Source organism: Dryobates pubescens, chromosome 15 (genome assembly GCF_014839835.1).
Source record: "Dryobates pubescens isolate bDryPub1 chromosome 15, bDryPub1.pri, whole genome shotgun sequence".
In the NCBI taxonomy this organism is placed as follows: domain Eukaryota; kingdom Metazoa; phylum Chordata; class Aves; order Piciformes; family Picidae; genus Dryobates; species Dryobates pubescens.
This window is the reverse complement of record NC_071626.1, coordinates 8249387-8261210: the sequence shown is the minus strand read 5'-3', so window position 1 is coordinate 8261210 and position 11824 is coordinate 8249387. Positions and strand designations below refer to the sequence as shown.

Sequence of the window (11824 nt, the reverse complement as noted above, 5' to 3'; positions counted from 1 at the left end):
TAGTCTGAGCATCACCGAGGTGCAGGATCTTTTTGGAGCACACAGGGATGTCGTTGGTCGTTTTGGAGCAGGGAAGATGCGCTCAAGCAGTGCCACCAGGGATCTGTGGCAGGGGAAGGCGGGGTGAGACGATCATGCCAAAGAGAAAAAGCTCAACATGGGGAGAAGGAGGTTTAAAAAAAGAACAATTTAAAAATCCCCTCTCAAAATCAGTTTCTGGGCTCTTAGGAGCTCTTGAACAGAAGGGTGACCTGCACTGATTGCTGTCTATTGCACTGGCCACTGTTGCCAAAAGAGAGGACAGATGCTCTGCAGGACAGGAAGGCTTGGAGAGGATGAGGGCTGCCGGGCAGACCCAGCCCTTGGAATCAGGAAGCTTTGCCAAAGCCAGCTTGGCATTCCCTGGCTTCTCCTCCCATCCACAGAGCTTGGTGGGGATATCCCAAGCCTGAATCCTCAGAGCTCCCCAGAGAAGTGCCCGAGTGGCACTGCAAGGCTTCAGTGCAGCCCTCCGAGAGGCCAAGAGGGACCCTACAGGTCGAATGACCTGGCCTCAGCTAAGCAAAGCCTTTCTTCAGGTCAGTCCCGCTAATAACCCTTGGGGACAAAAGTCCCACACACCATCTACAGAGGGAGGAGCGCCACCTCCTGACGTTGGGTGTCCTTTGGTCGCCAGGATGGAGAAGGACTGAAAACCATTTTTTATGGGTCTTTCCTCCGCGCCCCCCCCCCCCGCTGGCGTTTTATCACTCGGCAACTAGCACTTCAAGGATAAACAAAGCCAAGGCTGGCACGGGATCTGAAGCCGAAGCAGCTCCTCCTGCTAGACGTGAGCTGAGCATTTCCCATGAGGATGGCATCTCTTCAGGACTACTTCCTTCTAATTAGGTGCTAATTTGACTAAGAACTGGCTCCACTACCACTGTCACTTCAAAATACACTCACCAGCAGAACTCTCATCACAAAGCATGACTTGGTAAAATGAAGCACTGCTACAGCTCTTCATCAAAGCAGCACATGGCTTGTCATGGATGCTCATCCCCGACACATCCCAGTTTATCCTGGTAATCCTAGCTCCCTTGGATGCATCTGACTGGTTGGATCAAAGCAGCAGTAGCAAACAGGGCTGGCTTAGAGCCATGCACTGACTAGTCAGCTAAGTCACACATGCTTTGAAAACAGCCAACCCACTGCCAAGTGAAAAGACCACCTAAAGCTTGCTAACATGCAGGAAAACCTCACTCTCCAGAAGTGCAGCCTCTACAGACAGAGGTTGGGAATGCCACCTTCCTGCATCAGGGGAGTGCTGATTTAAGGCTCTTCTCTAGCTACCTGCTGGTTTAAGACTTGGGGGGGGGGAACCCCCAAACAATAAAGAGACTTGGTGGGTGAGACCTCTCTTGCTACATTTGGCTGAAACGAGCCAGCAGGTTCATGTGTTAAATGAGGCTGATGGGGAGCCAGCCAGCTTGTGCAGTCATACAGTCTGGTTTCTAGGGAAACAAGGTAAATGTTTTTTTTTCCTCCTTGCCACCTTTTAACTCTTAGAAGGTCCTTATGTAGCACCACAGGAAATATTCTCTACATCCACCTTTCCCCACAAGAGCAAATAACATCAAACAGGCTCCATCTTAGAGCAATGCTGCACTCCTGTGTGTAAATCTAGACAGCTACAGCCTCGGTTGCTCCCACGTCTCCAATTATGGTCAGCGAGGGACCTGCCAGCAGTTATCTAAATTTACAGCAACCTTTGGTCAGGCCATGGCCCGAAGCACAAGTGATCTCACTCTCGTGGCTGGAGGCAGACAAGTGCTCAGGGCCACTGCTGCCTTTCTTGGTATAAGGCCCCACCAACTCCTGGCATCAGGATCCATCAGGATTGGTGCAGTACAGAGCTGGACCCTACACACTGGTGCTACATCACCTCTGCTCTTCATGACACCAGCCAGTCTCTCCAAGAGCTGGCCAAGTGTTTTGAGCCTGTGGTAACAACACAAGCAGCACTCCCCAGGTGCAGAAGTCACCCTCCTCCCCTCCCAGGTGGGCCTGTTTCATGTCACCAAGCAGAGCCCTTCAGCAGGCATGGGAAATGGCTTTGGAAATACTGAGCTCCCACAAATTCAGGAGGAATTGGTCACATCACCTGTTGCCTTCTGCTCTCAAGAACAGCAACAACTTGGAATTGCAGACAGCCTGCAGGTTACTTCCCCTCTGTCCTACACAAACTGCAGGGGCTCCCAAGTCAGCACTGATCATCAGCCACCTAGCCAAGTACAACAGTTCAACTGTCCAGAGTAGGTTCCATTGATTTCAAAATCTGACTCCAAGGAGCTCTCTCACCACCCAGCAGAGGATGAACACATGGAATTGCAAACACACTCAGGGCCCCTGCTGCTTTAGTATGTCGCACAACCAACCAGCAAAACCTTGCTCTGCCCCAAAATCTTTGCTCTCCAAACCCAGCAACAGCAGCTTCTCATTACAGGAGCCCTACTGTCAGAGTTGAGTGCTCATGGTTTCCAGCTTTACGGCTGTCTTTGGTTTGGTTTGCCTTATGCACAGGGCCTGTAGTAAGAGTACCAGACATGACACAGCAATATACAAACCAAGAGGCAAAAATAATGTCATTAAAATGTTTATTTTTTTTGGTCTGAGAGCACAGAGGCCACAGGACTGCTCCACACATTAAGCTGTCTCCTCTTTTGCAATACGGTCTTTCTTGAGTGGTCCCTGAAAGAAAACAACAGAAACTCTGTAAGCAGCAAAGACCTCATCACAGCCCCATTACAATGCTCTCAATCTCTTCTTGCTGCAACTAAATTAAGGCAAAAAACCCCAACCCAAATGCCCTCAATGTTGCAGCCTGTTGGAAATTCCAAGCCCCAGCCCCACAGCTGCAGGTTCTGGGGGAGAGCTGATACGGCTCCACACTGCACCAAATCAGTGCCGTCATGTGCAACTGAGAAACGCTGGTGCCACCTTGTGGGGAACCTCCCATGCAGGCTGCAAGCAGCTGAACCACTCTGACCCGGGGCAAGGGCCTTCTCCAGCAAGGGACAAATTGAGAATGCCACCACCCAGAGCCCATGTTGAGCACCACAGCCAGGAGCAGGCCGCAGGAAGAACACAATTACAGAGCCACCTGCCACAGGTGCCAAGATACTGTTCAGTGCTTGTCCCACACTTCATCCCTGACCTCATCTGAGCAACCTGTGCCCCAACATGGCAACACCTCTCAGGTACTAAATATCACAGGGGAAGCAAGATCCCAAGCCCCTCAGTTGTAACTACTGGCTGGGGCAGGATGAGCCCCTTAAAGCTGCCACCTTGAGTGTCCTTACCATGAAAGCCTTCTTCTCCTCAGCTGTCTGGAAGCGGCCATGACCAAATTTGGAAGTAGTGTCAATGAACTTCAAGTCAATCTTCTCCAGGGCCCGACGTTTGGTCTGCACAAGCAGAGACTGCAAGAGAAATGCCAAGTGAGTATGCCACAGCACCTTTCAGTCCAATTCTTACCACCTAAGCCACTGTGACCTGACACTTCAGTTGCTACTACACAGAAGCAGCACTTCCTAACGAGCCCAGCAAGCCCAAGTCTACCTGCTCCTGTCCTTATGGTCTCTAAGAACACTGAACCCCAACGCATGCCCTTCTGGGCATGCCCAATCCTGGACCAAATTAACTGCTGAGAGGACCTTAGGCTAAACCCAATGTCTTAGTACAAGGTGAGTTCATATGCATGGAGCTTTTTTCTAGCTGGCAACATGAACCTCAAGACAGCACAGCTAACTTAGCTGGTCCACCTGTTTGACAGCAAGTTGCACTACTCACCTTGCGCAGGGTTAGGACCCTCTTCTTGGTCCCAACAACACAGCCCTTCAGCATAATGAAGTCATTGGTCACCTCACCATAGTGGACAAAGCCTCCCTGAGCAAGGGAGAACAGACAGTTAGTGCTGTGTATAAAGCAGGACCAGTGATAACATTCTGCCTACAGCTCAATGTTTTCACACTGCTTGTGGGTCTGTTGTGCTCTAGTTCACTGAAATCACATTTCCAGCATGACCTTTCAGTGGTTAAATTTCTTGATACAGCAGTTTGCCCACTGCTGAAAGGCTTTTGCTGAGAAACAGCAGCAGGAGCTGCTCTTCCTGCTGACATATTCCTTACTTAGAAATACCATTTTGAGGTTTGTAACATGTCCATACTACTGGCACATATCAAATGCAGTTAGCAAGTTAAAGTCATTGCTGAGGAGCAAGCAGCACCTCACCACAGCAGCCCAGTTGTTGTCTTGACAGCTCTTCATTCATTCTGCAATATATACCAAGCCCATTTGCCTCAGACTGCAGCTTACAAGAGGACTCTCCCCACAGAGCTGCAAAAACTCACCAGAGGGTTGATGCTCTTGTCAGACAAGTCATAATCAGTTGATGCATTGTTTTTGATCAGCTTTCCATCCTTGATTTGGTAACCCTGTCCAATCTTGTAGATCTAAAAACATGAAGGGGTTTCAGGCTTAGCACAAAGGCAGGAGAACGGGCCTGTCATCAGCCAAAATGCACAGGCTTGGAGGAAAACGTCTGTTGGCCCTCAAAAAATACACAAGAACTTTATGGTTACCCAACATAACAGACTATGTCTGTCCCCAAGACAACATTCAAACAAACACAGAAATATCCAAAGCAGAAGTCTCTGCTCTGTTCACTGTCATGCAGCAAGTGACCTCAGCCAGCTCTCATTTCCTCCCAGCAGTTCAGACACAAACCTTCTTGTTGATTTCGGTGCGATGGTGGTAGCCCTTCTGGCCAGCGCGGGCCACAGAGAAGGCCACGCGAGCAGGGTGCCAGGCACCAATACAGGCCACCTTGCGCAGGCCCCTGTGAGTCTTGCGGGGCAGCTTCTTGGTGTGCCAGCGGCTGGTGACACCTGAAAGACACCAAAGCAGTGTTGCTAACTACTGGCAAGCTGAGATGTAGCCAAGCTGCTGAATTGGAGTTCAAGCCACATTTCAAGCTGCTGTTCCCAGGTAACAGAAGGCAAAAGCCCACCCCAGAATGAACATTTGCTGGTGAAGCACCCTGCCCATGTCCCTGGGTTGTGTTCTCAGAAGGAAGGCAGCATGGAATGACTCCTCACAGGTGTCAGGCGCTGTGCCCAGCGCTCATTCCATGGTCTCATCATTGAACTGTGACAGCAGTGTGGATTTACCTCCCCAGCTCTTAGCCTACGTATTTGGGAAAACTCCAGGCTAGCATTCCATTAAAAACTCTCTCCAATCACAACGAGAACTTCCATACACTTACCCTTATATCCCTTGCCCTTGGTGACTCCAATGACATCTATCATCTCATCCTGACCAAAGACAGATGACACTGGCACCTGCTGTTCCAGCTTCTCCCGGGCCCAATCCACTTTTTCAGCAACAGTGCCACCATTCACCTGGATTTCCATCAGGTGAGACTTCTTCTGTCTCAGGGGAAGCAATCGCATCTAGAAAACAGGAAGTATGCCATTTAGTTCCTGGGCTTCCAAGACAGACCTTGCATCAACCAGTCCAGTGCCCTTCTAGTCCTTGTCTCATTTACTGAACATCATTCTCCAACATATGTAACTAGAACTGAAGGCCCTACAGCAAGAGGAAAAGCTGTTTTGTGGCTGAAATGATGTATCACAGTATTTGGTATTCTACGCCACCTACAGAATTCTGACCTCACGGCCACCAGCCAAAGTCCATCCAGGAAGGGCAGAAGGTAACAAGGGGCAATGGTTTTCAACTGAAGAGGGTAATGTACACGGGGTGTAAGGCAGAGTTTATTTTCTGAGGGCAGTGAGACAGACAGGCTATAGTGAAGCTGTGGATGTTCTATCATTGGCAGTCAGGTTGGATGGGGCTTTGAGCAACCTCATCCAGTGGAAGAATTCCCTGCCTGTGGCAAGAGGGTTGGAATAGATGATCTTTAAAGGTCTCCTCCAGCCTGAGGCATTCTGTGAGTCTTGGCAAAAGCCTGCCACACTCAAGGACACTTTGGGTCACATTTACAGTTACTTCTACTATATTTAGCACAGGGGGCCTGACAGGAGTATCAGCAGCAGCTGCAGTATCACCTTTGCTGTGTGGAATGGAAAATGAGTTCCATTAAAATTAGAAATGTCATAACTAGACATCTTACTGCACTTATAGCCAGCTCAGAGATTTAACTGCCTCTCCCAAGAAAGCATGGCAGGGGAACAAAGTATGTACCACCATCTTCAGCTGAGCAACAAAAGCCACCAAAAGCCTCTGGTGAGTGTTTGCAGCCCCTTTAGAAAGTGGCCTGGAATGACACTGACTATACAAACCCTTTCAGTTCAGTGTTCAGCCCATTTTAATTTGTGGCTGGAATTAAGAGAGCCTAGGTCTACACAGTAGCAGAAAAGGACTGAGAACAAGAAATCTTGCTATGGTTCAGTCTCTTTTGGACACTGCTTCACAAGATTGCCAGCAGTTGCTTTCACTGATCCTCAAGCATTCTTTAAACACCTGCTTTGTACAGAGTAAGTACCATGCTTACCAGGTAGCAGCAGGCTGCAGGAAAGGGCAGAAACCCCTTGCAGAGACGGATCAAGTTTTATGCTTACTATCTTAGCTGTTTCTGTGCACATCCCAGGCACTTACCTGAGTGTGAGCCATGACTCTAATAACCTGGCAGTATTTCTTCATGCTATTGAAATCCTTCTCCAACTGCTTTTTGCCCTCTTCATCTTGCCATTTCTTGCAGTACTTGGTGAAGGCCTTCTTCTTGGACTTGTGCCTTCAGGAGCAGAGCAGAGACAAGGTTTGGCTAAGCCCTTCATCAATCCCCCAAGGAAGCGGGGATGAGCGGAAGGAGCTGCCACCTCAGCTGGTTTTGGCTCATTGCCAGCTTCTAAGGACTCTTTTCCACTGGCAAGCGGAGCCTGGAGCTCATCAGACAGTGGCCAAGTTGCCAAAGCTGAGCGGAGCTGCCATGAATTCCAAAGCACATTAATAAGAAGACAAAAGACTGTAGAGAGATGTTGAATAACAGAAAAAACACATCTTTAAAGCCATTGTCAGGTGACTGCTGCTTCAGAACACCATTTCCCCCCCCTCCTCAGCCCAAGCTATGCCTGACAGTAAGGTCCTTACTGCAATACCCTTGAGGTTATCACTCTACTGTCTTTTCAGCCTGCAGAATTCACTAATAGGCTGTAAGCTCTAGACAGGTTGGAGCTGCAGTGGGCCAACATGCACACTTCTAATCACAAGAAGTGCCTGGAACAGCCACCAGAGGTGACACTTGTCCTCCTCCTTCCTGAGAAACCTGGGCTACAGTCAGGACTCGACACTCAACAAGAAGCGCCAGAGGCGATTTCCTTATGTCCGCCCGTCGAGGTTATCATCACGTGTAGCCTACTAAGGACATCTCAAGCAAAGCCCTCTACTGTCACCTCTGTGCCAGGAAGGGTGCCAACAGACATTACATGGTCACCCTCCCAGCACATCCCATTACTAGACCAGTTAACGCCAAACACTATGAGCTGAAAAGCCTCTTCCAAAAGCTGTTGTAGCACCATCTGCAACCCAGCAGAATAAACCAGAGCATGAGATAAGACAACAAGTGGCAGCCCGGCCCTCTTACCAGTTCTTGTAGAAGCGACGCTTACACTCATCGCTGATGTGCTCAGCAAAGACAGTCTTGAAGCTACGGAGACCGCGAGGAGTCTGAACGTATCCCACGATGCCCACAATGACCATGGGAGGAGTCTCTACTATAGTGACTGCCTCAACCACCTCCTTCTTGTTCACCTCTGGATGAGGAGAGAAACAGCACAACAATGAACACCAGCATCACCTACGAAACAGAATCTATTTCACACAAAAAAGGTTGAACGACTCAAGTTCTTTTCACAAAGGTCCACAGTGAAGTGACCAAACGGCAAATGGCTCAGCAGGAAACAAAGCCCAACAGGCAAAATGGATGGTAGCAAGCAATGGAATTGCATTCAGGACTGGGCAATCAGCAAAAACGTGACAAAGGTTACACTACAGCTAAACCAAACCATCAAGCATCTCAGGAACAGGCCCAGTAACAAGACAGACACTGCCAGATGCAAGGGCTTGCTGCTGAGGCATCACTCATACATTGAACTGGGAGGAGTTTGGTTTCCTTATACTCCACCCACTTGAGAACTTTGAACACGTTGAAAAAATCAGGCTAGGACTAAAACCCAGAGCCACTATAACCCACATTATCTTTGGCCCTTTGTAAAGAAAAGAAAACCACCTCCTCTGTTACAAGGAACATTGATACATACTGGATCCAGGTCTGTCGACTTCACGGACAATGTGGGTCATGCCAGCCTTGTACCCCAAGAAGGCAGTAAGGTGGACAGGCTTGCTGGGGTCATCCTTGGGGAAGCTCTTCACCTTGCCCCTGTGCCTGCTGCTGCGTTTGCGGGGCAGGAAGCCCAGAGAGCCATGCCTGGGAGCAGAGAACTTGCGGTGAGACTAAAGAGAGAAAGAGAAACATGTCACCTCTGCTGCAGAGATTCACTTAAACTGACCCAAGGGCCAAGGCCAATCCTCTTCTTGCCTAAAGCATGCCTGTAGATGAACATACACAGTATTTTGCACTCTAGAAACGTTTTGATCAGCTAAGTGGCTTCTGAATTCCGTTACAGTAAGAATGTAATCCTCATAGCCCAACTACATCCTGTATTTCCTCAACACCCCCTCTCTTTCAAGCTTAGGATGTTGCCAAGTTCCCACTCTAGTTGGGGAACCACACAAGCTGCAGTTTGGCCACAGAAGCCACCAGAACTTCAATGTTTCCCAGAAGACTAGAAAAACCTTAAAATGGTTTGGGTTGGAAGGGACCTTTAAGTGTCGTCTAGTCCAACCCCTCTGCAGTCAGCAGGGGTTCAACTACAGCAGATCGGTCAGACCCCCACCCAACCTGACCTGGCACGTTCCAAGAGATGGGGTTTCTGCCACCTCTCAGGGCAACCTAAGCCAGTGTTTCACCACCCTCATCCAAACAACTCTCAGCTCAACACGGATCTACCTATCCAGCCTCGCACCCAAAACCAAGAAAAACACTACATGGAGCCAACGACCCACAATAACAGCCCGCAAGAGGGCTTTTTGTTGGGATCACGAATCTTGTGGCAGCACCAAGCAGAACTAAATTTTGACACATACGTAAGGCTGAAAGCTGCCAGTGCAATACCTTCGCTTACGAGTGACACCATCAAACGCGAAATGTATTCCCGCAGATTAAAAGGGGGGAACCGCAGCAGACTGACCACTCCCTGCCTACTCGCGTCCCCGCGTCGTGGCTCTTTGTGCAAGGGCGCACAAAGCAGCTTCACTCTGACCGCACTCCCGGCCCCTAAACGCGCCGTCACCCGAACGCCTGATCAAGCAGACGTTACTGCCGCGACCACTCTAGAGATTGCACCTTACCCTTCCTAAAGAAAGGGGCAGCAAACCCCGCCACATGCCAAGCGCCCTTCTGGCGGGCCCCACAGCCGTCCGCCACCCGCGCCCCTGGGCACCAAGCAGGCCCAGCCGGCGTCCCCAAGGCAAGGCCTCGCCCGCCCACGGCGCCTGCCTCAGCCGAGCCCTGAAATCAGCCCCGCCGCCGCTTCCCGTTGGGAGCCGGCGGGGTGGGAACAGAGGCAGGCAGCCGCCGCGGCCGGGATGGCACCGATGCACGAGGGATGGCGCGGCAGGCCCTTGGCGCCGCCATCTCCAGCAGCACCTACCATCCTGTCCCCGCGCCGGGCCGGAAGGGCCGGCAGCAGCCTCGCGCGTGGCTTTTATACACGCCCCGCCCCCGGTGACGCGTGACGGATGTGCGTGCTGCGCGCCGGTATCGCGAGATGTGGGTGGGGCGACGCGCGCGCAGTGATACGGGTGGGGAGTGGGGCCAAGAAGGGTGCGTGGGTGGCCACAAGTGGGGGCTGCTGGGCCAGGGCGAAGCAGCCGCATTGCACATTCCCGCCATTCGTGTCCAAGTGCTTGCCTGGCGCTCAAAACCCACCACCACTGCTAGGCCACTAGCATTAAACCTTCAAAGTCCTGAACCTGGGTCACGACAGTCCTGGCTATCAACACAGGCTAAGAGATGAAGGGACTGAGGGAGGCCTTGGTGACTTCAGGATACCGGTGGATGACAAGCTGGGCATGAGCCAGCAGTGTGCACTCACAACCCAGAAGGTCAGCCATATCCTAGGCTGCATCAAAAGAAGTGTGGCCATCAGGTCAAGGGAGATGATTCTCCCTTTCCATTCTGCTCTGATAAACCTCACCTGAAGTACTGTATCCGGCTCTGGCATCCACAGCATAGCAAAAACATGGACCTGTTGGAGTGGCTCCAGAGAAGGGCCACAAAAACTATCAGAGGGCTCTCCTGTGTGGACAGGCTGAGAGTTGCAGTTGTTCATCCTGGAGAAGAGAAGGCTCTGGGGAGACCATTTTGCAGCCTTTCAGTACTTGAAGGGGACCTATAAGAAAGATGGGGACAAACTTCTTAGCAGGGCCTGTTACAAGAGGACAAGAGGTAATGGTTTTAAACTAAAAGAGGGGAGATTTAGACTTGTTATGAGGAAGAAATTGTTTACAATGAGGGTGGTGAAACACTGGTATAGGCTGCCCAGAGAGGTGACAGAAGACCCATCCCTGGAAACCTGTCAGGTCAGGTTGGATGAGGCTCTGAGCAGCCTGGTGGTGTCCAAGATGTCCCTGCTTGCCACAGAGGGATTGGATGACGTTTAAAGGTCCCTTCCAGCTCCAAATGTTCTATGGTTATATGATTCACTGCTAACACTGGCACCCATTACTTTTGCATGCATTTCAAAATAGAAAAAGACATGAAATAATTTCTCTTGTTTCATGCAGGGACACATTCTTGGGCTGGTTGTGTGTTCTCCAGGGGCTGTGTCCTGCTGTGTATTCCCACAGCGCTTGGTACAGTGCAGCTCCAAACTCAATCAGGGCCTCTGTGTGCTACTGCTGAATGAATAATAAACAATAAACCCAATGTAGACACTAAAGTTGTGCTGTGAAAGAGGGACTGAAAATAAGCCTTCCTGTGAAACCTGTCTGGAGATATTGTTATTCATACTGTTACTTCTCTTGCTCCATTTACTGCAGTTCTGGCACACAGATAAGCACTGCCAGGACCAGCCATGTCTCTGGGAGATGCTGGCCAGCTTGGCCCCCATTGGAAACTCACCAACACAGGAGCTGGCACTGAAGTATCTCTTCAGGGCAGGGGAGAAGACAAAAGCTGAGGTGAAACTTGAACAGGGAGGGAGCTAGGGGACAGGCAATTAATTATTCACTCTCCCTCCGTTGACGCTGGGAAATCAGATAGGACCAGGCTAAAGAAGTTTCCTCAGACTTTCCTGGATTGGGAACTGTGCAAGAACCCTTGCAAGGCACATCAAAGCAAGGAAGCTTATGAAGCAGCTGGGTGGTTTAGATGGTATTAGATATATCCATGAGGTTATGTGTGGAAAATACCCAGATTTATGAATAATAAGTTCCACCCTTACCACATCCAGAGGGTGAATATATTGGGAATAAGCAGATAGGTCTGTGTTGTTGTAAGGAACATGGGCCTTAATCCACCACTGCCTGTGGTATGAAAGGGATACAAACCCAAGGCTATGAAGATTATAATACCCATCATGATAAAGGTGGGTGGGCTGGAGCTTCCCACACACAGCAGTCCTGGAGTTTGTCCTCAGGATCTCCTGGGGCTTACACAAAAGGCTGTGTTTGACAAACACAACTGCCTGAGGAGATTGGTGCC

General features: G+C 50.3%; 1 protein-coding gene and 1 non-coding gene across 2 annotated transcripts; both read right to left on the bottom strand.

The window, feature by feature from the left end:
• Window positions 1-2622: 2622 nt before the first annotated feature.
• On the bottom strand, window positions 2623-9852 carry RPL3 (ribosomal protein L3). Its single transcript, XM_054167918.1, has 10 exons — window positions 9771-9852; window positions 8319-8511; window positions 7643-7811; window positions 6658-6793; window positions 5306-5492; window positions 4768-4928; window positions 4392-4493; window positions 3832-3927; window positions 3342-3461; window positions 2623-2730 (listed from the first exon to the last, which is right to left on the bottom strand). Exons 1-10 carry the CDS (start codon window positions 9771-9773, stop codon window positions 2686-2688), a joined length of 1212 nt encoding a protein of 403 aa, XP_054023893.1. The 5' UTR covers window positions 9774-9852; the 3' UTR covers window positions 2623-2685.
• LOC128897885 (small nucleolar RNA U83B) lies at window positions 5099-5191 on the bottom strand. The gene has a single exon (XR_008462622.1). It is a non-coding gene; the product is annotated as a small nucleolar RNA U83B (small nucleolar RNA).
• Window positions 9853-11824: the final 1972 nt, after the last annotated feature.